The 24,862-nt window shown below is 47.9% G+C and overlaps 1 protein-coding gene across 1 annotated transcript; it reads left to right on the forward strand.

Annotated features, from left to right (window-relative positions):
* Window positions 1-19,217: 19,217 nt before the first annotated feature.
* LOC124665571 (proline-rich receptor-like protein kinase PERK9) lies at window positions 19,218-22,984 on the forward strand. Its single transcript, XM_047202970.1, has 8 exons — window positions 19,218-20,085; window positions 20,178-20,585; window positions 20,687-20,770; window positions 20,857-20,927; window positions 21,018-21,094; window positions 21,199-21,346; window positions 22,461-22,622; window positions 22,709-22,984. Exons 1-8 carry the CDS (start codon window positions 19,218-19,220, stop codon window positions 22,892-22,894), a joined length of 2,004 nt encoding a protein of 667 aa, XP_047058926.1. The 3' UTR covers window positions 22,895-22,984.
* The last annotated feature ends 1,878 nt before the right edge of the window (window positions 22,985-24,862 follow it).

Below are 24,862 nucleotides of genomic sequence, written 5' to 3' on the forward strand. Positions count from 1 at the left end.
ATTAGTTTTATTTATCATATCTGCATTAACTTAATTATTAGTGGTAATTCATAAACCCTAATTTGCAAATTACTATTTTCTGTTTTCTTTAAATAGAAATAACTCAAGGAAATATTATAAGCCAATATTATTTTGGTAAATCAAAACTTATTTACTTAAACATCTTTAGTTAACAAGTTAATTATTTTAAACCCTAATAACAATTATTAAACCCCGATTCTTAATTAAACCAAAATAGAAGTACTCTAATTATTAAATCTTGTGAAAATTAATAAAATATCAAACCATCACTAATTTTGATTCAAAGTAATTAGTAACCACAACTCTATAACCAATTATCATTTTAGGAGTTATACCATAGCTTAGAAACCCTAGTTTCAATTTGAGTAAGACCTTGGTCCCATTATTTCATGTGATCATCCTAAATTGGTGCAACCCTGAAACCCTAGGGGTTTAGCCCATACAATTATATCCACCTCACCTTTAGGTGTAGAAACTTAATAAACAACCAATGAGTGCATACTCATGATCCACTAAAATAAAACTAGGTACAATTCACAGGAGAGTATCATCTCATGTGTTTATTTTTAGTTAACACTTGTATGATCCACTAGTACCACTTAATTACAAACCTAGCATGCTAACCTCGCATTGACACCATTCATCACCCTACCACACCATTAGAGTCAACCTAAACCATCATAATTTAGTAGAACCATAATTATAAACCCTAGCATCAACCTTGTGTAATAATTCACAACACATGTTACTATCCCACTAAACCTTACTTAAGAAATGATAAGCCACTTAGCTTAGAAACCATTAGAGATTATTTAGTAAAGCAAAGGTGAAGCCATAGTAAACCTAATAGCAAACCTATGGAACCATCTTGATAACCATCCTTTGATATGATGCTTAGGAGAAACCATAGTAATAAACCTACTAATACTTGCTACATGTAGATCACTTCTACTTAAGCACCAACCAGTCCTATTAGTAAACCCTAATAGCACTTAGCTCCTATTTAAAGTAGTTCATATTCTTATTTTAACTCTGTTCTTCAAAAGTTATTCTTTTGAAGTACAAATGTCAATCAAACCTTAGAAGCCCTATCCTTCTTTGAAATACTCATTATTTCTTAATTAACATGTTCTTCAAAAGTTATTCTTTTGAAGTATAGTATAAGTAATCATCAACCATGCTCTGTAGAACTTAAAATTGACAATTGTTCTTTACATATTATTCCACCACTATTCTTATGTGTATGACTGTTATGATGTCTTATATCACTTGGTTTTGATGCTATTATAACCAACTTTAATAAGAACCTTGTTTGAGAACCATTCTAAAAGTACAACCAACCCTAAAGAAATCTTTATAACTCATACATCCTAAATCATCAAGGTTAAGTTACGCTCGGGACGATTGCATCTCATACTATGCATTATAACATTTTTGCCAGTTCTTTAAACATTGTCCTTACCGGACGATGATGGTATTTCAGCATTTGGAGTTCTCACGTATCGAAACTTTTGCCTGCATAATCTTGCAGTCAAGAAAGGCAAGTTCATCGCTTGCTCATGTCATTTGATTATTTGTATCAAACTATATGCAAAGTACTATACTTATCACTCATGCATTGAAAAGCAAAGTATTATCTTACAATTATGAATATGACTATGTGGTGGGCAATGGAACCATGGTATGTGTTGATATGGTGGAGGTTCCATTGCATGGGTACTACTCATCTAGGACTAAGTACCAATGCCGTCCGAGTGATTCTAGCGCCGTACATATCGCGTTGACCATAAGATCTATAATGGCTCCGGGAAGTCAGCTGTATCTTTTCCCTTCTGCACGCCAACGGATTGGTAGAGCCGCGGGGTGTTGGAGGCACTGCCGTAGGTTGGGATAGCCTTTTAAATCCCCATCCGTGTGTGATGTCGGGCTCTACGATCTATGATGGATTGTCCAAAGTGCACCGTGAGTAAAGCCGTATTATCGGGAGAAGTCTACCGGGGGTGTACGGGTGGACAAAAGGGTGGGTTTGCGGGGTCGCGGAGAAGGCGGTGATTGGCTTGGATCTTACATCGGCCCCACACCAAGGAAGTGTGGACGGGAAAGCGCACCTGGTTGGTATCAAGGATAAGGTCTCTTATGGGAAAAGTAACGCACCTCTGCGAGAGGATACTCGAATTGTGACTGTCACTCCCTGTTTCGGGAAGGAAGCTGCGAACGCGGCGGGAAAGGAACTCCACGAAGTTCTGTTCAACTCGTGAAGACCGACGGGCATAGTTTTCGGAATAAAATAAACCTTTTGAAGAAATGTTTATGAAAACTTGCATTGGCCTATGACTTTCTGGTCTATGGCTGTAGCTAGTGCATGATACACCTATTTCCTAATATGAACTTGCTGAGTACGCTCGTACTCATTCTATCCCATTTGAACCCCCTTCTTAGATCAAGGCACCGAAGGAGAAACTACCGATGGAACTCGAAGACAAAGGAGTCAACCGCAACAAGATGAAGAATCCAATCAAAGAAGTCAATGGAGTCAACTTCGCATCATCTATAATGGAAACCTAGACTAGTAATAGAAGGGAACCTTTCCCTAATCCTAGCACCTAAGTAGCTAGATTTCTATAGCAAGCCAAGTAGCTCTTGAACTTGAGTTAGCAATAAGATAGACTACGAGTCGTTCTTACGGAGCTTTATTTGAAGTTTTACCTCACCTGTAAAGTAGGAGGTTGTGTTGATCTTATGCAAACAGGTTCGTGTGTACTTCTATAGACATACCTTGGACTCACATATGTTTCTGTTGTACCACTCTGAGAGATGTAATATGAGTGGAACGGTGTTTCACTTGTGTTATGTCAACGACTTGTGTACTACACCATGTAGTGGTACGCTGGGTCATCACAGCTGCACCTGGAAAAGCACTAGCAACAGGGGTGATGTGAAAGTAGCAGTGATATGAGAGCAATAGTAACAGTAACACGGCAGCAGTAATAGTAATATGAGAGCAATGGCACCAGAAGACAGTTGATACTACTTCCAATGACATGTAGAACAAGTATATGATGATGAAAGATGGACCGGGGTTCCCGACTATCTACACTAGTGGCAACTCTCCAATAACAAGTGTTGGGTGAACAAATTACAGTCGGGCAATTGATAGGATTGAAATAGCATTAAGACAGAATATCAAGATCATTAATCATGTAGGCATGTTTTCCACTAATAGTCGTACGTGCTCGCAATGAGAAACTGTTGACGTCAGAAACCCACTGGCGGGCAGAGACGGGCAACACCGTAGAGCCGGGAACAACTAGGGCTGCGGCTGGCCCTAGTCCCTCTGAGCGACGGCCCGCAAAGCCTCCTGGTCGCACGCACCGATGTTTATCACAAGGGAGTGCCACCGACCTATACCTGGTCGGGAAGGTGTGGATGATGCCTCGCTTAGTTTCTGCGGGGCACACACGTAAACGTTAAATACGAGCCTCGATCGGCTCTCGGAGTTATCCTGTGAATCGGCTCAAAGAGCCGATCCACCCATGATTCAGACGAGGTGTCCGAATATATGGTGGTCCTGCTTGATCAAGGTAAAGCTAATGAGATCTACGACGATTTAGGGTTTTCACCGCATAATCGGATCATCCTACTCCGGTTCGGGCCTCGCGCTCGCGCACGGTGACCGTAAGCCGATCCTAGACAGGGCCTAAAAACCAACACGAGGTTGATCCCGGAACATCCGTTCTAGGACTAGCAAACGCCACCCTACACGCCGCTGGATCCTCCGCCCCCTTGTAAGGCCTAACTATTGCATATATTAAACTAATCCTTGTAGAACAAGGATGCAATCGTAACGGATCAGATCTACTAAACTACGATCAAGCGGGGTGCCGCCCCTACGCCTGAGATAGGCGTAAGAGCGGCTAGACATGCAAGGGTTGCACTACGAAAGCATGTAACATAAAGAACAATGCTAACCCTAACATGTCTAAGATAACTACGTTGCTCGCCATCAAAAAGGCTTCAGTACGAGCAACGCATGAACAACGTAGGCAGGCTTGTGCTTTGCCTAGATCGCAAGATGCGATCTAGGCAGCATGATGCTACCGGTAGAAACCCTCGAGACGAAGGAGTTGGCGATGCGCCGAGATTTGTTTGTGGTTGAACGTTGGTTGTTGTTTATTCCATAAACCCTAGGTACATATTTATAGTCCAGAGGACTTTCTAATGTGGGCGTGCACTAAACCGTGCACGAGTAAGATTCTATCTCTAAACTAAGATGCGATCTAATATTTTACAGATACACGGGCAATTAAGCCCAACTTGGTATAAAAGGCCGATTCACGTATCTCTTCTATATATATATTCTTCAAGTCCATCTTGATCGCGGCCCACCTCTGACTTGGTCAAATTCGGTGATAACACATGCCCCCTGGTTTTGGAAATGACATTTCCAAAATCATTACGCTTTCTTTCGTCGGGTCATGTCGTGGCGGAGCGGAGCTGCCGCAGAATCTCCATCATGATGCCTTGCCCCTTCCACTTCTCCACGTGGCCGTAAAATTTTCTGTTGGGCAACACCTCCTCGAAGCTGCTGTGGCATTGAATCTCTCCCATATCCCCTTTATTTAACCGTTCTAAACAGCTTGCGTCTCCTTCGTCCTTCTCGCATTAGCACCAAAAACCCTACGTGCCGCCATGTCTTCTTCCTCTTCCTCCGAGTTTTCCTACGGGTCCGACTCCTCCCGCGAGACGCCGCCGAGAATTCGTGCCCGGAAGGCTGGGACGAGGAGAGCCATGCCTCCTCCATTTGGTCGGAGGACGACAAGTCCTTGACCGGCGGGGATGAAGACCTTCGGTTCCTCGCCGATGGGAAGCTGGAGCCCAAAAGTGAGGACGACCCGGTTCTCCTGGGACGGCTGCCCCACCTCGAAGAAGAGGGAGAAGAAGACGACGACGACGACTCCCTCGAGGGCTACCCGCCGGCGAAGCGCCTCCGCATGTGGTGGGACGACGACGGCGGCGACGACGAAGACGGGGATGAAGCCCCGTGGAGGGCTACGGGAGTAGCGACGAGGAGCCCATCGGCAGCGGTGCCGATGAGAGTTACGAGGATGACGATGCGGGCGGTGATGGCCCGTAGATTAGGATCTAATAGTATAGGCCTAGCCGTAGTAGATTGGTCAACAGACCCTTCTTTTGTTCTTCCCTCCTTGAGCAATCGGCTCCCCATTGTAAGAAATCCCCATATTAATGAAGAATTCCCTTAGCTTGATTTCGCCGATTTCTTTCATGCTGAGTTTGTCGACTATTGGCCTAATCCATGCTTAGTGACTGATGGTAACGCATCAGTTTCATGATAAACTGCGAGATGGGCCAATTTAGCCATCCCTCCAAGCTAGCTGGCTTCTGCCGATGACGATGACACAGCCGATCTTGGTAAGCTGGCGACTCGATCTTTGAGCAAGCGACTTTAAAAGAGCCACTGGAACCGTCTTGGATGCTCAAGCTGATGACTCCGTAACGAGCACCGCTTTCCAAACCGGTTGTGTCGCGGGGCTAGCCGATTCCAACCAAATCGGCTCCCTAGAGCAATGACCTTTAGGACGAGCTGCCCCCGAGCCTTAGTGAAGGCGAAGCCGGACACATGTGCAGACATTAGCCTTAACTCATGACGTAGCCCCAAGCAGAGAACCTTCCAGGTGAGCTGCCCCCCGAGTTTCTTCAGTTCTTCCTGCGCCTTGCCAGTTAGATCGGCTCCTTTCCTTTGGTGGATCTGATGTGCTCCATCCTTGACCTGATCTGCACGTCCAGGCTGCTCTTGGCCACGCACCGGCTTTTACATCCTTAAGTCGATGTCTGCTGCATCGGCTGTGCTCGAAAAATTTCGAATTTTCGATTTTTTTTTACGGCCGACCTGTGCATCGGCCCCCATATTCCAATACCCATCACCAAAAGATGAGATGCTTCCGTTGCATGTCCTCGTATTTTATCCACCTGGGTGCCCCCCCGAGCCGATTCTGTCAAGAGAATTGATGGTATCGGCTCTGTTGGATAACATGTTGAACCCAAGCAGAATGGTGTGTGAGGATAATTTTGGCCGATTGCTGGAATCGGCCTCCACGTTGCTTGCTCGGTGAAGGTTTCGTAAGTTCCCTTCATAAATTTTTGGGGCCGATCACAAGGATCAGCCTCGCCATGTTTGCTCCTTGACGTGCTCTTGCTACTCGTTCAGGCCGGTGGACAGAACCAGCCCAATCTCTGACTTTATCATGTTGGTGCGCTTGCTGTCGTCCACCTTGGATGTATCGTATAACCGTGGAGTACTGAGCTTCGCCGGAAGGACGAGTACCATGTTTGTGCCAGCCGATGTTTCATCATCAGCTTTCCTTTGCTTGGGGCGCCACTCCATCTTCCGTGGACGACCCTCTTCATCCAGGGTTCGCTGAACCTTTGCCGCCAGATCAGGCCTTGCTTTCCTCAATGTATGCAAGTATAACCTCTCGGCTTCTTCCGGGCCGCGCAATCTTTGAACCCTGCGTTTTGGGAACAGGCTGAGTCCATCGGGGCACCACCTTGGCCGGTGGTACTGTCTTCTTCTTCTCCCTCGTCTTCGAATCTTCGAAATCTTCCAACCGAGGGGACTCAGCTCGTTTGCTCACGTGGCGGGAGAGGTCCTAAGCGCTCGAACACGGACACGTTGGCTGCCTCCTTCTTCTTCCGGTTGCATTACGGGCAAGTGCCGATTGTTGGCAATCGGCTCATTCTGAATCCCAGCGGTGCTCGAAGAAAGGACAATCCCAGTGCCTGTCCTCGTCGTCTTGCTCCCTTGCCTTTCCCTTGGCACAACGCTCGTGCTTCTCCTCATCGCGATTACTGCCGACGATGTCTTCGGCTTCTCCGGCCGGACGAACTCTTTCGGCATCATCGGCTGGACCGTCGGCGTTGGTCGTGCTGACCCACATACTTGTTGAGGAGGTGATCAGAGGGAGGTCGCTGATATCGTATGTTCTTCACTTCTCCCTGCGTGACGTAGCGCTTGCGCGTCTTGGCGGAGCCGATCGTGTGGAGCGGCTTCCTCGTTTCTTTGCTATGAGAGCAGCTGCCCTCATCTTCATCCTTGCCGGCGTGGTGTCCAAGATCTACCATGTTGATATTGCACGGGAAACCCGGTCGGCACCACCGCATGGCAAGCATACTCCACCATGTTTACGGCGGGGAAGGGCTGGGTATCGACCTTCATGGCGTACTTGGTTGAAAATTAGACGCCCGTTCTCTATCGCCGCTTGGATGTGCTGACGCCACACACTGCGGTCGTTGGTGGCATGGGAGAGCGAGTTATGCCATTTGCGGTATGGCTTTCCATTCAGCTCTTGCGCCGTGGGAATTTGAGACCTTCGGGTATCTTCAGCTGCTTTTCCTTGAGTAGGAGGTCGAAGATTTGCTCGGTCTTGGTCACGTCAAAATCAAATCCCACAGGCGGGCACTGGTGGCTTTACCCATTTGCGGGACACGGGGTTTCTCCCCGAGTCCACTCGGCCATTGCTACTTCTTGGTCTCCGCGGGAACTTCGTCCTCCTGCGCATCGACCAGGGCTACTGCACGCTTGAACTTGTCTTGGTACATGTCCGGGTGGCGCTGTTCATATGCTGAAAGTTTCTGAACCACGTGCGCCAGCGAGGGATAATCTTCTTGGGAGGCCATGTCCTTGAGCTGCGTTGCAAGGCACCGCTACGCCAACTCGGCTTGCTTCCTTTTCGAGTTATACGAACCGAATGGCATCGGTTCCTAAGATTCTGAAGCGGCTGAATGTATTACGTCACAGTTTCTCCACGCTTCTGACGTAGTTGTGCTAGATCGGCAATGCTAGACTCAGAAGCTTCTGAATGATACTGCTCATGGAATTGTTCTTCCAGCTGCTTCCAAGTTTGGATGGAGTTCGGTGGTAGCGATGTGTACCACCCGAAAGCCGATCCTGTGAGGGACTGTGAGAAGAACCTCACGCGCAACTCATCTGACGCTGAGATCGTGCCCAGCTGTGCCAAATATCGGCTCACATGCTCGATGGAGGCTGGACCCCTCGACCCACTCGAACTTTGTGAAGTCCGGGAGCCGATATTTGGGTGGCGGCGGGATCGGTTCGTAGCTGTTGGGGTACGGCTTGGTGTAGCCGAACGCCTTCCTTTTCGGCATCATACCGAGGCTGATCTTTCGAGAATTGTACAAATCTGATCCGCTGTGATGGCTGAAGGTGTCGAACCACGAAGATTCGCCGGGGTGGCATACTTAACCAGCCATGCTTGTTTTTACGGTTCTAAGCCAAGCTGCGGGAGCCTGGGCTTTGGAGGTTTGTCGGGGCGGCGTACTTAGCCAGCCACGGTCGCTGCTCAGGATCGGCTCCTGACGTTCCTCCTGCCGTTCCGAGAGGCCGCTGTTATTGCAGCCTGGTTCGAGAGTGCCCCGGCGTTGCCGTCCGGCACGTATGCGCACGCGTATCCGTGCGGGACCTCCTTAGGTGGCTCAGGCAGGAATTGGTAGTCACTAGGATCACCACCAATCTTGTAGACGACGTATGCCGGCTGAGTTCGGCGAGTTCCGGTGCTGCCCATGCGAACGGCCGGGGCACGGAGCGGCATCTCTCCTTTGAACGTCCCCGAGCTGGTCCCGACGGGAGTACCGGTGACTCATGATTTCTTGGACGACGCGCGGGCGACACGCTCCAAGGTGTTCACCGAGCTCTAGAGTGGCGGTGCGGCCGAATGAGCCACCATGTAGTTGATCTCCTGCCGCGGCGACACGGTGCGTTCTTCTGACGGAGCGGACAGGTCCACTCCATCGAGCGCGCCTTCGGGTGTGAAACCCTTCCACCTGACGCCATGGGTGCAGGTTCGGTGGAAGGAGCCGATGAGTTCGGCTTCGAGGGTTGCCTTGATCTCGTCATGCTTCTTCTTGAGCTCATCAGGCAGATCCGCGTATGTGACCGGAGTGTCTTCCGCCATCTTGGATGTAGATGGCGATGTCGTGGATGTCGTCGACTGTCCCACCGGGCGTGCCGAGAATGTGTTGACGTCGGAAACCCAGCGGCGGGCGGAGACGGGCAGCACCGTAGAGCCGGGAACAACTAGGGCTGCGGCTGGCCCTAGTCCCTACGAGCGACGGCCCGCAAAGCCTCCTGGTCGCACGCACCGATGTTTATCACAAGGGCGTGCCACCGACCTATACCAGTCGGGGAAGGTGTGGATGATGCCTCGCTTAGTTTCCTGCGGGGCACACACGTAAACGTTAAATACGAGCCTCGATCGGCTCTCGGGTTATCCGTGAATCGGCTCAAAGAGCCGATCCACCCATGATTCGGACGAGGTGTCCGAATATATGGTGGTCTGCTGATCAAGGTAAAGCTAATGAGATCTACGACGATTTAGGGTTTTCACCGCATAATCGGATCATCCTACTCGGGTTCGGGCCTCGCGCTCGCGCACGGTGACCGTAAGCCGATCCTAGACGGGGCCTAAAAACCAACACGAGGTTGATCCCGGAACATCCGTTCTAGGACTAGCAAACGCCACCCTACACGCCTGCTGGATCCTCCGCCCCTTGTAAGGCCTAACTATTGCGAGATATTAAACTAATCCTTGTAGAACAAGGATGCAATCGTAACGGATCGGATCTACTAAACTACGATCAAGCGGGTGCCGCCCTACGCCTGAGATAGGCGTAAGAGCGGCTAGACATGCAAGGGTTGCACTACGAAAGCATGTAACATAAAGAACAATGCTAACCCTAACATGTCTAAGATAACTACGTTGCTCGCCATCAAAAAGGCTTCAGTACGAGCAACGCATGAACAACGTAGGCAGGCTTGTGCTTGCCTAGATCGCAAGATGCGATCTAGGCAGCATGATGCTTACCGGTAGAAACCCTCGAGATGAAGGAGTTGGCGATGCGCCGAGATTTGTTTGTGGTTGAACGTTGGTTGTTGTTTATTCCATAAACCCTAGGTACATATTTATAGTCCGGAAGGACTTTCTAATGTGGGCGTGCACTAAACCGTGCACGAGTAAGATTCTATCTCTAAACTAAGATGCGATCTAATATTTTACAGATACACGGGCAATTAAGCCCAACTTGGTATAAAAGGCCGATTCACGTATCTCTTCTATATATATATTCTTCAAGTCCATCTTGATCGCGGCCCACCTCTGACTTGGTCAAATTCTGGTGATAACAGAAACTTGCACAACATCTTTTGTCCTACCAGCCGGTGGCAGCCGGGCCTCTAGGGAATCTACTGGAAATTAAGGTACTCCTTTTAATAGAGCACCGGAGCAAAGCATTAACACTCTGTGAAAACATGTGATCCTCACATCACTACCATCCCTCTCAGGTTGTCCCGATTTCGTCACTTCGGGGCCATTGGTTCCGGGACAGCGACATGTGCATACAACTTGTAGATACAATCTAAGCAATAAGTATAGAGCTTAAATCTAAGATCATGCCACTCGGGCCCTAGTGACAAGCATTAAACACAACAAGATTGCAGCAACAATAACTTCATAAACTTTGTAGATAGACAATCATAACGTAACAATCCATCGGATCCCGAGCAAACACAACACCGATTACATCGAGATGAATCTCAATCATGTAAGGCAGCTCATGAGATCATTGTATTGAAGTACATGGGAGAGATGATACCAACTAGCTACAGCTAGAACCCGTAGTCCATGGGGGAACTACTCACGGAGCATGATGGAGGCGATGGCGTTGATGGAGATGGCTTCGGGGCACTTCCCCGTCCGGCGGGTGCCGGAACGAGAGACTTCGTCCCCCAAATTGGAGTTTCGCGATGGTGGCGGCGCCCACAGAGTCTTTACGGAGTTTCGTCAAAAGGTACTGCGTTTTTAGGTCGAAAGGGCTTAAATAGGCGAAGAGGCGGCACGGGAGGGCGACGGGGGTGGCCCCACGGTAGGCCGGCGCGGCCGGGGGTGTAGGCCGCGCGGCCCACATGTGTGGTGGCCCCCGGCTCTCCTCAGAGCTCCCCTTCGGTGTTCGGAGCCTCCCGGGAAAAATAGGATGTTTGGTCTTCGTTTCGCCGAATTCGAGAATATTGCCCGAACAGCCTTTACGGAACCAAAAACAGCGGAAAACGAGGCGGCAGCTGTGGCATCTTGTTAATAGGTTAGTTCCGGAAAACGCATAAAAACATTATAAAGTGCAAGCAAAACATGTAAGTATTGTCATAAAACAAGCATGGAACATCAGAAATTATAGGTACGTTGGAGACGTATCAATGGACAAAAGCTCAAGCTTGGGGATGCCCATGTCACCTCAAGAAATATCCAAGTGGTACAAGCGTCAAAGTTTGGGATGCCCAAGGCATCCCCTTCTTCATCAACAAAGTATCAAGTCATCTTTCAAGACGCTATATTTTTATTGCTTCATATGTTATGTGTTATTCTTGGAGCGTCTTTATTTTTGTTTTTAGTTTTCTTTATTTTGTTTGCTGTACCATATGGTTGTATCCCAGCATATTTGTTTTGGAGAATGACACACTCCGTTTTCATTGCATAGAACACTCTAGTTTTCACTCTTATTATTCTGCGAGTGTTCTCTTTTGCTAGTACTGCATTTGGCTCTTGTTTTCAGCTCGTATTTTGTTCAGAGCTAGTTAGTTTTCTTTAGTACAGTATGATTAGCTCTCTGATCTTTATTGATTATTATCTATGAGAGTTTTTTCAAATAAATTGATTGATGTTGAAGACGAGTAAAATGTTTCATGCTTATAGTGATGCAAAAAGAAGTTTGTTTAGACCGTGGTATAGACTTTAGCATGTCATGTTGGATGTTATTTTAATCATATGATTAGTAGTTATTGTTGTAGCATGATTTGTCTCAAATAGATGAGGGTGCTTAACGTGCCATTGAAAGAATCATGTGTGGTTTCCATTATACAAAAGCAGAATATTGTGGTATTCTCCTTTGATGCTTCGTTGGGTTGACTTGGCACATGCTTACATCATGCTATGACTACAAACCAGTCACCCAAAGCCTATATGATCATTTAGTTTTTGAATTGTAATATCACTTTATGCTTTGATTAATAATATTTTGTCGCTATGCATGATTATGGCTATTATTGCTCTCTTAGTTGGTCGCTCACAGTCTTTTGCTAGCCTTCGTCTGTACTGAGTATGAGCTTTACTCGTGCATCCAACTCCTAAAAACCAAAGTTGCCAATTGTGTCCATCATACCTATCTATATGTAGTATTTCACCGCCACTCCATAGTGAATTGCTTGTGTACTACCTTTAAACCTTCAAAAATTATTACCTGTTTTGTGTTCCCGTTTTAGATCATGAGGAAGTGTTGAATGCTTTATTATCTCTTTCATGTTTATTTTGGCTTCACACTTTGACTAGAATGCATAATGTGCTAGTCCTTAATATTGCAAAAAGAGCATGCGCGAGTGCCCAACCCACTAAAATATAAATTGAACCAATAACCAAAATCTCCCAACACTATGTACTTGAGAAATCATGAACTTAGCTTGTTCAAACAAAGGAGAAGAGGAACTTTATTGTTCTCTCTATTGGGGCCACTCTTGAAGCCATTAAACATGAAAGGATGATAGATCAGTTGATGCCATTCGTTGACATAGACATACATACCTCTCAAAATATATTTTCAACACCTCTATTGTATTCAAAATAAAAAGCTCTAGCACATGAGTAATCTTTCTTTCCTCTGCGCATGGCCTTTTTTTTTACTTTTATGTTGAGTTTTCATCTTCTTACTTTATGCACCAATTAAGAGATCATAGTTGTCATTCTGAGTATAATGTGCATAGTCCCAAAATTTATTATTGATTGATTTATGATTATGTTATTGCTTGTTCTCAAATTACTTGTATCTAGTCACTCTTTGAACTTTAAAGGTGTCCTGGCATTTATGTTTTGCTACTTCATAAGGGACAAGCTGAATACTGCTTTGCTATGTTTTCGCTATGCTAAAAAACAAACAAATGCTTTCAGTGCATAATTATTCATGATCTTTTGTTTGAGTTACTTCTCATGTTGTAACATAGTTGCTAAGTTATACTGTTAGAATTATATCTATCATTTCTATGTTTAGAGTACTTTGATCCCAGCTCACAATGCTTTTACAATAACTTGATCAACATTTTGTTGGTTTCATGTCACCTCAAAAATTATTTTTGTTATCACTTACCTACTCGAGGACGAGCAGGAGTTAAGCTTGGGGATGCTGATACGTTGCAAACGTATCTATAATTTTTGATGCTTCATGCTTGTTTTACACAAATTTCTATATGTTTTGTTTACACTTCGTGACACTTTTATGCATTTTCTGGAACTAACCTATTAACAAGATGCCACAGTGCAAGTTTCTTGTTTTCTGCTGTATTTGTATTTCAGAAACGTTGTACATGAAATATTCTCGGAATTGGATGAAACGAAAGCCGAAGTTCCTATTTTACTGTAACGAAGATTGAGTCCAGAGGGTAGACAAAGAAGTGCCAGGAGGCGGCCACGCCATGCCTAGGCACGGGCCACCCCCTAACCGCGCCTAGGGGTGATGTGGGCCCCTCGGGGGCCTACCGATCTCGCCCTTCCACCTATAAATACATCTGATCGGGATAAACCTAAATACCCGAGCCTCCATCCATGAAAATTTCCGTCGTGGCCGCCATCGTCGAACCTAGCTTGGGAGGGTTCTGAAGCTCTTCCCGGCACCCTGCCGGAGAGGGAGATCATCACCGGAGGCCTCTACATCGCCATGCCCGCCTCCGAAGTGATGCATGAGTAGTTCATCTCTGGACTACGGGTCCATAGCAGTAGCTAGATGGTTGTCTTCTCCACTTTATGCTTCATGTTTAGATCTTGTGAGCTGCCTATCATGATCAAGATCATATTTATGTAATGCTACATGTTGTGTTTGCTGGGATCCGATGAATATTGAATACTATAGTTGAGATTGATTATATACTTGTCATATGATATTTGTGATCTTGCATGCTCTTCGTTGCTAGTAGATGCTCTGCCCAAGTATGTGCTTGTGACTCCAAGAGGGAGTATTTATACTCGATAGTGGGTTCATGCCTTTAGTAATCTGGAGAGTGACAATAACTTCTAAGGTTGTAGATGTGATGTTGCTACTAGGGAGAAAACAACAATGCTTTATCTAAGGATAATTCAATTGTTTACTTTACACACTTTGCTTAATGCAATAATCTGTTGCTTGCAACTTAATATTGAAAGGGGTGCGTATGCTAACCGGAAGGTGGATTATTAGTCATAGACGCAGTTGAATTACGGTCTATGTATCATGTTTTAGTACCCAAATGAATCTCATAGTAATCATCTTGTCATGTATGGTCTTTATTCTATCAATTGCTAGTTGTAATTTGTTCACCCAACATGTTATTTATCTTTATGGAGAGACACCTCTAGTAAACTGTGGACCCCGGTCCTTTCTTTTACACTGATAAAACCATCTACTGCAAACACCTGTTCTGTTTACTTACTACAAGCACTGTTCTCTTTATTTCACTGCAAACAAACATCTCTTTCCACACTATACGGTTAATCCTTTGTTTTCAGCAAAACCGGTGAGATTGACAACCTCACTGTAAGTTGGGGCAAAGTATTTTGGTTGTGTTGTGTGCAGGTTTCACGTTGTTGCTGACCCCGGTAGTGCGTCCTGCCAAAAGTTAGCTGGCAACACCTTCAGAAGTGATTTCTTTCTCCTACTGGTCGATAAAACCTTGGTTTCTTGCTGAGGGAAAACTTGCTACTGTGCTCATCATTCCTTCCTCTTGGGGTTTTCCAACGGTGTGCTTTGCACAACATCAATCTCCACCGAGGCCTCCTTCCACCACTCCATTTGTTGCTCATTTATGTCCTTCGTGTTCATCATCATGATCTCCCTCTCTTCAGCCAATAGTTGCTTCATTGCTTTGGCTTTCTTCACATTGATCCACATCTCCTCTCGGCTAGCTTCAACCTTTGCACAACTCACCTCTTTCTTCTTCTCGATAATGACAAGCTTTGTCTCCAAAGTCTTGGCCGCTATCACCTCCTTTGACTTCATCATTTGATCAATTTTTTCCCTCAACAATGTTGCCTCCCCCTTGAGCTTCAGCCTCTCTTTGGCCTTCTTCCCTCCGGCTTGTCATTGTTTCGGCTCTCTTTCTCATGCTCAGTATCGTCCAACGCAACCATTGCAGCTTTCTTGGGTGTTGTTTCGTCGTCCCTCAACTGCCACTTGGGGAGGTGTTGAAGCACTTCAAAGCAATGTCTCATTGTGAAGCTCTTGCACTTTCTGCCGGCCATGTCTCTATAACTAGCATCGGCAATGCGGTCCTACATTTGCAAAATAAAGATGAAATCATCTAGGTGTGGCCACCAAACCAAACACAAATTTTGCAAACAGAAAGTAGGAAAATTCACTCACATATTCGTCCACAGTTGCGTCGCTAGGAGGATTCAACACCACTTGATCCATTGCTGTCGCCCAGCGGCTACATGTCGGTTTAATCGCGTTCCAAGGACCTTGGAGGGATTAGTACGTGCGATCGACATGATAGAGAACGCGAGGAATCAGTTTATGGAATTTGTCCTCGATGCGTTGCCAGTACCGCTTCCCGATTTGATCGGTGCCGGATACTACATCCATCCCCACGACAGCCCAAGCTCGGCATAACGTTGCGTCTTCTATTTCCGAGTAGTTATTGGCCCTTCTTTTCTTCTTCTTTCCACTGGCCTTGACCTCAACCACACCTTCGTCGCCTTCATCTTCTTCCCCTTCTTCCCCTTCTCCCCCTTCATCCTCGTCTTCCTCCCCATCTACTACCATCCCAACCAGGGCAGAGCTGGAGGAAAATTTTCCGTGATGCATGTTCTACCTTGCAACTTTGCTACTAGTTGAAATTGTTCCTCCATGATGCACTTTTTTCAATTTAACCTGATGCACTTGCCTATTAATCCCATAAATAATGCTAAAATTTTCTTTTCACCGTGATGCATGTGCATCAGGGTCATTCCAAAGAGCTCCGCCCCTGATCCCAACGTCGAACGGAGCGAGTGGATTAATGTTAACCTCGTCTAACATCTCCATGTACGAGGCGTTGCCGTTCCTACTGCTAATCGGCCTCTACTTGTCGTCGAACGGAGCGAGTGGATTAATGTTAACCTCGTCTAATTTCTACTCGCAATTTAAACCGATTTGGAGTTGAAATCTTTACCTTCTTTACTTGTCGTCGAGCATGTCCTGGGCGTCGTTCGCATTGGCAACCGGCGGCGGCGACCACGGGGATGGGAGCGGGCGCGGGTTTCCACGACTCGTCGTGGTCTTCAACTTTGTCCTCTTCGGCGCGGGATGTCTTCGGCGTCGTCGGCTTGGCTACGGTGGCCCCTTTGGCGACAGCCGGGACAACAACGGTTGCCGCATCACCAGTTTGTGGGAGCACATGCGTTCCCTTGCGCCGCCGCTTGAGGAAGCTCGTGGATGCGAACAGGCTGACGACGTCGACGAGGGTGGCGGGAGCTCCAGCGGCCACGTGAGAGGATGGCGGGGCCTGCAAGCTTGCTGCGGCGGCTGGCGGTGTCGATTCGAGACTCATGCCGGCGAGATCGGGTGACAGCGGCGGCAGTTGGGAGGAGGTGAAAATTCCGTCGCGCGCAAACTAGTGGTTTCGTTCGGCTACGTTCGGTTCGCTCGTTCGACCCCTACAAATACATGCGTAGTTGGAGTTTCGGTGTCGACGCGAAAACTTTTTTCGGTTTTGACTAGTATATGGTCGCTGATCTGCGTTAATTTTCGAACCGAACCCTAAACTAGCAGTTATTATTCGGTTTTGGCCTGTTTTACGGATTGAGCTATCAACCCAGATATGTTCTAAGAGCATCTCCAACAGACGCGCTAAAAGGCCCGCGCGGTAAAAAAACCGCCGGTTTGCCGCGCGCGGGCGCTGCCGCGCTGCTCCAGCAGAGGCGGGAAAAAGGCGCGCGCGCTAAAAAATTTGCCGCCCGCGCGCTTTCGCGCTATCCCGCGCGGGAAACTTGCCGCGTGCGATGGCGCGCGCGGTATAAACACGCCACGCGCGAGCGCGGGCAACGCGTCACTTCCTCCACGCGTCTCTCTCCCTCCTCGTCTCTCTCCCTCCCGCGCCGCTCCACCTCCGGCCGCTCCGCCTCCTCCCGCGCCGCTCCACCTCCGTCCGCGAGATGCCTCCGCGCCGCCGCCCCTCCTCCGGCTACCACGGCGTCCGGGCGCGGCCGAGCGGCCGGTTCGACGCGGAAATCCGCTCCGGCGAGGAGCCGGATCCGCCTCGGCACCTTCGACACCGCGCACGAGGCGGCGCGGGCGTACGACGCCGTCGCGTGGCGGCTCGGCCGCTCGCGTCGGTCGATGAACTTCCACGATGTCTACACGCGGGAGCAAGCGGAGATGCTGGCGCCGCCGCCGCCGATGATCACGCGCGAACAGCAGCGCCGGCAGCGGGAGCTCGAGCAGCGCCTCATCATCACCGAGCGCGACGAGGCGCTGCGCCTCATCATCACCGAGCGCGACGAGGCGCTGCGCCTCGAATGGGCGCGCCGCTTCCCCGAGGACGTCGCCGCCACGGAGGCCTTCTACGGCATCCACGCGCAGAAGGAGGAGGAGAAGGCGGCGATGAAGGCGAAGAAGAAGGCGAGCCGCGAGAAGCGCCGCGCCGAGTCCGCGGCGAGGAAGAAGGCGAGGACCGACGCGGCGGCGAGGAGGAAGGAGGAAAGGAAGAATGCCGCAGGGCCGTCGACCGTCGTCCTCTCGTCCTCCTCCGACTTCCAGTACACGACGACGTCGACGCCGGTGTCGGACACGACACTGAGCAGCTCCGACTTCGACTGAGAGTCCGACGACCAGTAGTTTTATTTAGTATTTTCGTTTAAATGTCGCATTGTATCGTCGCACTTTAAATATATTCGTATTTTCGATCAAATTTCATAGTTTGTTTGATGAATTTTCAAAAAAAAAAACGGTCGGATTAGCAGTTTGTGACGCGCGCGCTGCAAAATAGCGCCTCTGGCGGAGGTGCATTTTTCGCACACCAACGCGCGCTGCAAAATACAGCCTCTGCCGGGGGCAAATTCGCTATGCCGCGCGCGAGCGGTATACAGCGCGCCCAATCGCCGGTATAGCGCGCGAGATTTTACAGCGCCTGTTGGAGATGCTCTAACATTGTACCAAAACAGGTTGTCCCGTTGGGCGGCATGGCCGAGCAGATGGTGTCGCTGGAGATGGCGTGAGTTGACGTAGCTGTTCCTTTCCCGTTCCCACCGTCCGCGGCGGGCGGCGCAGGGGTGAGAGATGAGGTCAGAGGGCCCGTGGGTGGAGGCAGTAGCGACAATGTGCACGAGAAATGCCCAATTTTCTAGTGCTCTTTTTTCTCCCCAACTCAACTCCCTATGCCGCTGCACTGTGCTTCACTTCACGCTCCAGCTATTTCCCATATGGACCTGGCACCAACCCCTCCCTCGTCCCGCACACCCAAAAGAGAAAAAAACTAGACTATTTTCTTTCTCGTTGGAAAAACAAGGAAAGAGAGAGCGAGCGAGCGAGAAAATTATAGTACTACCACCACCACCACTACTGCTCTCTCTCTCTACTGTCCAGCCAGGCAGCCACGGACACCAAGGCAGAGGGCAGCAGGGACGGGGAAGAGGAGCGAGAAAGGGATGACCTCGGCCTGCTGAGCTGAGCTTGCGATAGGTGTGCGGTGCGGCGCTGCATTGCGGTCGGCGACAAGGATCGTCTGCCTGCGACTCGGATCTTGGCAAGGCGCTCAGCTCGGCAGACTGCTGCTGCCCATTGGCCGGCCGTCCAGCGCCGCCCTGCGTGATCTGCTGCGCGCCACCGCGCGCGCGCCGCCGCCGCTTAAGTTGCGTGTGTTCGGGGGTTCGGATCTTGAGGCGGTCGCTGTCGCGAGCCTCCCCTCTCCTCTCCTCCCCAGGGTAGGGTGGGTGGCAGCTCCCGCCCATTCAAGCGGTGGTTCGCTCCGCGCCTGATTGGGGACAGCCGGCCGACCGCGTAGGGAGGAGATCTGCCCGTCGCCGCCGACCTGCAGATCCCCCGCCTGCCTGCCTGCGCGCGCCATCGCCCACGCTGCACTGCTGTGGAGATACCTGCGTACAGCGGTGGCCGTCGGGATGGGCGGCGGCGCGGATCCATTCATGCCGCCGCAGCCGGCCACGTCGGCGTACGCCGTGCCGCACGGCCAGCCGCAGGCACAGCCCGCCCCGCGCCCGCCAGGCTGCCCCTACTCCTCCTCCGCCTCGTCCCCGCCGGTCTCCACCTCCTACCACTCCCTGCCCCCAGCGACATCCCCTCCGCCGGTAAGCAGCCCGCCTCCAGCCTCCCCGCCGCCCTCGCCATCGCCCTCGCCCTCGCCTCCCCCGCCCGAGCCGACATTGCCACCGCCACCGGCATTGTCGCCCCCACCACCAGACGCTCCGCCTCCAACCATCCCACCACCACCCTACCCCGAGCCGCAGGCACCGCCGCCGCCGACGGCGACCGACCAGCCGCGCGTGCAGCCCCGCGTGTACCCTTCGCCGCCGCCCCCATCCCTCCCCCCGCCCCCGCCCGTAGCCGTCTCGCCACCTGCCCCGCCTCCATCCCACCCACCATCGCCCTCGCCCGCTCCATCCCCAACACCCGCACCCGCGCCGGTCGCGGCCTACTCCCCTCCCCCGCCGCCGCGAGTCGCCCCTCCCCCACCACCGCCCCACCACCCCAGGCCACATTACGTCACCTCGCGCTCGCCCGTGAGGCCGCATTCAAACTCCACCCGCTCGCCTCCTGGCAACAACATCGAGATATCCAGGGGCACGGCCACCACCATTGTGGCGGTTGCCAGCCTCGCCATGCTCAGCTTCATCGGCGCCACCATCTGGCTCGTCAAGAAGAAGCGCCGCCGGGCTGAGCCTCCTGCAGCGGGACTGCCGACGCAGCAACCACCTCCCCCGCCGCCACCCAATTACATTCCCTCCTCTGCTGCATCCTCGCTAGCATCAGGTACTACTACAAAACACAACCACCTCAGTATTAACGCATACCTATTTTTGCGTTTCCTAACTTTAGCCATGCTCATTATTTGTGTCTTCCAGACGGATTCTACTTGCGATCACCGGGGTATCCATTCATGAGGTCCAGCACCGGGAGCCATGGCTTCCCGTACTCGCCGGCCGACTCCGGGATAGGCTACTCCAGGATGCTGTTCACACCGGAGAATTTGTCAGCAATCTCAAATGACTACGCGGAGGAGAACCTTTTGGGAGAAGGTGGATTTGGGTGTGTCTACAAGGGCATCTTGCCGGATGGTCGCCCTGTGGCTATCAAGAAGCTTAAGATTGGGAATGGGCAGGGAGAGCGAGAGTTCAGGGCCGAAGTTGATACTATCAGCAGAGTACATCATAGACATTTGGTTTCACTGGTAGGCTACTGCGTATCAGAGGGCCAGAGGATGCTTGTTTATGACTTTGTTCCCAATAACACCCTTTATTATCATCTCCATGGTGAGTGAGAACTCCCTTACAATTAATTTTAGCTTCAGCAATGCAATGGGATTGTTCATTGGTTACCTGGTCATTAACCATGTTTTTGCTTGAAATTTCAGTAAATGAAGTACCACTTGATTGGCGTACCAGGGTTAAGATTGCGGCGGGAGCAGCTCGTGGAATTGCTTACCTGCACGAAGATTGTAATATTTTCAGACTAAACTCTTTCTTCATTAATCCCTTGAACTAGTGTGGTTTTCTTAGCGTTGCTCTTTTTTGTGTTCATCAGGTCATCCTCGGATTATACATAGAGATATTAAATCATCTAATATTTTGTTGGATAACAACTTCGAAGCTCAGGTATGCTTTTACTCGGTGTACAAAAGTTTTATGTGATTTTTCGGTTCCCTTTCTTTTCTAAAATCTCTATCTACCTCCAACGAAATCCAGGTTTCTGATTTTGGGCTTGCAAGGCTAGCGGGTGACACCAATACACATGTCAGTACGCGTGTTATGGGAACATTTGGGTAAGTAATCGTGCAAACATAGCCATGATGCTGCAATCGTTGATCAAAAAATTTGTGGTTAATCTGTGATCTAGAGTACTTACAATGTAATATATCCTCTACAGGTATTTGGCTCCGGAGTATGCATTGTCAGGCAAGTTGACAGCAAAATCTGATTTATATTCTTTTGGAGTGGTTCTTCTGGAACTTATTACTGGAAGAAAACCTGTTGACTCTTCTCAGCCGCTGGGAGATGAGAGTCTTGTCGAATGGGTGAGCTTCTTAAATATTCTGTACTTGTACGCCCCTCATTTTAGGTCCTAGATATGCATGCATTTTTCACATTCTAAAATATTTATTTGATTCATATCTTAATTCTAACAAGTAATAACTGACATTGTCGTGTTTCCCACCTATGTTACTTAGATGCTTCTAAATTTGGTTGATTTCCTGTCCATAGTACTAGTGTACTACGTAGTTGTTTTTGATCAATGCACTTGCTGAGATGAAACATTCCAGATTCTAGGGCATGATATCATGCAGCATCTAAAGCCCTGGTGGGGCCTTCCCTAGATCACCTCTTTCACTACAAAGTTGAACCCTTGGGTGCTTTTATTACAAGTTCACTCCTGCTGGCTGTTGTAATTTGTTAGTCCTCACATTGGACCAGTTTCCATAGCATGTCGACTGAGAAAGTGATCTGGAGAGAACCAAGTTAGCTGAAAAGTTCCAGGCATTGGAGCTTTAATAAAAAGTAGGCAACCAGACTATTCTTCCAGAGTGGCAAACAGAAAGTGGATAGAATGCTATTTAATGCAGTCTTCATGCTGTGATGAGTCATGAAAGAAGCTAGATGAGGACTTGGCAAGGGCTCAAGCAGCTTGAACAAGGACCAGGAGAAATATACAAATTATCCTAATACCTTGAGATGTGTGCTGTGAGTCTGTGAAGCAATTATAAGAGGAATTGATGCATCACACAAATGTGATGTCAGTGCTCTAAATGCATTCCCTTGTTTGCTATTGTCTAGTGTTCAGGGTTTGTGATTTGCATAATTTTCCGAATAGGTGTGGTTGCGTAATGGTAGATGCTGGTAATCCTAATCCATAATTGGCTGGCTGGGAAGTTGCTATGTCTTTTTTGTTTAGAAGTGGAGAGTTGCTATGTCTTTTTTTATTTAGAAGTGGAGAGTTGCTATGTCTATTATGAACAACAATATGGACAAAGATGGGTTACAACAAAGAGTTGGGACCTACTTGGCTTGATACAACTTTTGTTCAGTTTTGAGCAAAGCAATGGAAATGGAATTTTTCATCTTTAATCATGAGACTAGGACCAGCTTTTTGGGGCATGATCTTAGTCAAACTTCTCTTGCTTAAATTTTCAGGCTCGGCCCTTTCTCACGGATGCAATTGAACATCGAGAATTTGGTGACCTTCCTGATCCAAGGATGGAAAACAAGTTTGAAGAAAATGAGATGTTTCACATGATAGGAGCTGCAGCTGCATGCATTCGGCATTCCGCAGTGATGAGACCTCGAATGGGGCAGGTAAGAAACCTTTCATTCCAACTCATTTTTGAATGAAATTGAACCAAAGGACTGAGCCGTCACCATGTATTCTTTGTTCATCTCAGGTGGTAAGAGCATTGGATAGTTTAGCCGACTCTAACCTAAACAATGGCCTTCAACCTGGCCGGAGCGAGGTATTCTTAGAACCACGAACGGAAGAGATTAGATTGTTCCAGCTGAGAGAATTTGGCAGCCGGGATTGTAGTGACGACTTGAGCCAAGCTAGCTGGAGAAGTCGGAGAGATCTGTAAAGAGCGTCGGTACACGATCATTAACAATTTTTTTGGTCATTCTTTACATGTAATTATCTCTTTTACATGATTTTTTTCTCCCTGACGCAATTCTTGTTCCCCTCGAAGTAAATTTTGCATTCTTTCAGGAGTTAAGTAAATTCCTTCTTTCTTTTTCTGGTGAAATGAAGAATATACAGAAAGTTTGCCTTCTGGCATTCCCAGATAAAAATAACTGTAATATGTTCTCTGTTTTCTGTTGAGGGCCAGATTGCTGCTTTGCACTGCAAAGGTTTTAGACCGCAAAAGCTGGTTGACTCAGGCCATGTATTAAGCACAAGTACAATAATTAGTATGCATGTTAGTAGCAGTAATGATTATCCTGAATGTAATCCAGTGGATCTTATGCTCAATCATTCAAGCCGGTGGGAACTTCCCTGTCTCGTTCCTCGCCCCTGCCACTTGTGGTGGTTGCTGTGTCACCTGCCTGGAAAAACATCTTCAGTCTGATGCTCTGATATGATAGATCGTTGAGATTTCTACTCGTGGATTTCATTTCTCTCGCGTCCATCCGTCGGTTGACGATTAAATGCCTAATAATTTGGAGTGGCTGCCGCATGATGGGAAAAGGGAACCGGTGGCAGATGGTAATGTAGCACCAAGAAATATGCGCACGATCTGCACTGGGCTGTCGGTTGGCATCGACATTCATTTTTCTTCACTATTTGTTCAAACTATGCGTGGGCATACCTCGGGCCGGGCCAGAAAAAGCACGAAGCTAAAGAACTAGGCCCAGACCTGGCTCAAAGGCCCAGAAGCCCGCCTCTTCTTTAATGCGCCCATCTGTGAAGCCTTGGCCCACCTGACCCGGCCGCCAGCCTAAATTTCAGGCCCATGCCCGGTATATACGGGCTGGCTGCCCATGCCAAGTTATACTTCAACAGCACTGCCGCCTGGAAGGAGGGTTGCATTGTGGCCTGTGGGAACCTAGCTGATAACACCCGACACGTTGGAAAACGTTCTGATTAAAAAACGGAAAACAAAAAATGTTCATATTTTTAAAAGTTCATATTCAACATATATTCAAATTTTTTTAAAATTATTTTTTTAGAAAAAGTCAAAATTTGAAAATTATTCAAATTTTGAAAGATAGTTCAATTTTTTAAAACAAATCAAAATTTGAAATATTCATATTAAAAAACATAAAAGCATATAAAAATATAAAAGGAAAGGAAAATTAGAAAAAAAAAGAAAATTGAAAACCCGAAAAAACAGAAAAAATGTCTCACGAACCATCTCAACCCATTTGTTCCTCACCTTATTCATCAGGATAAAATAAAGCAAGAAGTAAATGATGTTGGAAATCACTCATAGCTCCCAAGCTCTAGTGATCGCGTTTAAAAAGAAAAAACCAAGAAGTGTATTTTAGATCTCAAAATGTTCTGAAAAAACATATAAGTACATATACATGCCTAATATACACGATCAAATTTACAACGAAATATCTTCTCATAGATGATCTACACACAAAAGAAAAGACAAATGTTCAAAGTAATATGAGTTCCTTGCCACAATTTCGTGAGTTTTGCGTAGCATACAATACAACACGTTATCTACCAAAACACTACAAAGATGAAGATAAGTATCCACATAAATTTTGGCCTTTTTGAAACATTAATTTACATTTTTTTAAAATACCAGATCACTCGAACTCGTGAGCCAAAACATCCCTCGGTAGCCGGTGGAGCCAAAACATATACTTGTGCGCGGATTTTTTTATACGAAAATGACAAAATATCTAAATGATAGTGTAATGATTGGATTTTTACTCTTCAAAGAAATCTAGTATAATTTTTCACTTTCCAACTTTTGTGTAGGCCACTGATGGTCATATTTTTCCATGAAAATTTGCACCGGTAGTATCAAGGTAATATATACATCCGTGGATTATTTTAATTGTTTTCTGAAACTTTCAAATAGTACTTTAAA

The sequence above is a fragment of the Lolium rigidum genome, chromosome 6 (genome assembly GCF_022539505.1).
Source record: "Lolium rigidum isolate FL_2022 chromosome 6, APGP_CSIRO_Lrig_0.1, whole genome shotgun sequence".
NCBI lineage: Eukaryota > Viridiplantae > Streptophyta > Magnoliopsida > Poales > Poaceae > Lolium > Lolium rigidum.

Excerpts from the sequence above, each read along its gene's own strand:
- LOC124665571 (XM_047202970.1), top strand. The coding sequence starts at position 19,218 with ATGGGCGGCGGCGCGGATCCATTCATGCCGCCGCAGCCGGCCACGTCG. Across the intron at positions 21,095-21,198 it reads CGTGTTATGGGAACATTTGG|GTATTTGGCTCCGGAGTATG; the intron begins GTAAGTAATCGT and ends TATCCTCTACAG. Across the intron at positions 21,347-22,460 it reads ATGAGAGTCTTGTCGAATGG|GCTCGGCCCTTTCTCACGGA; the intron begins GTGAGCTTCTTA and ends TTAAATTTTCAG.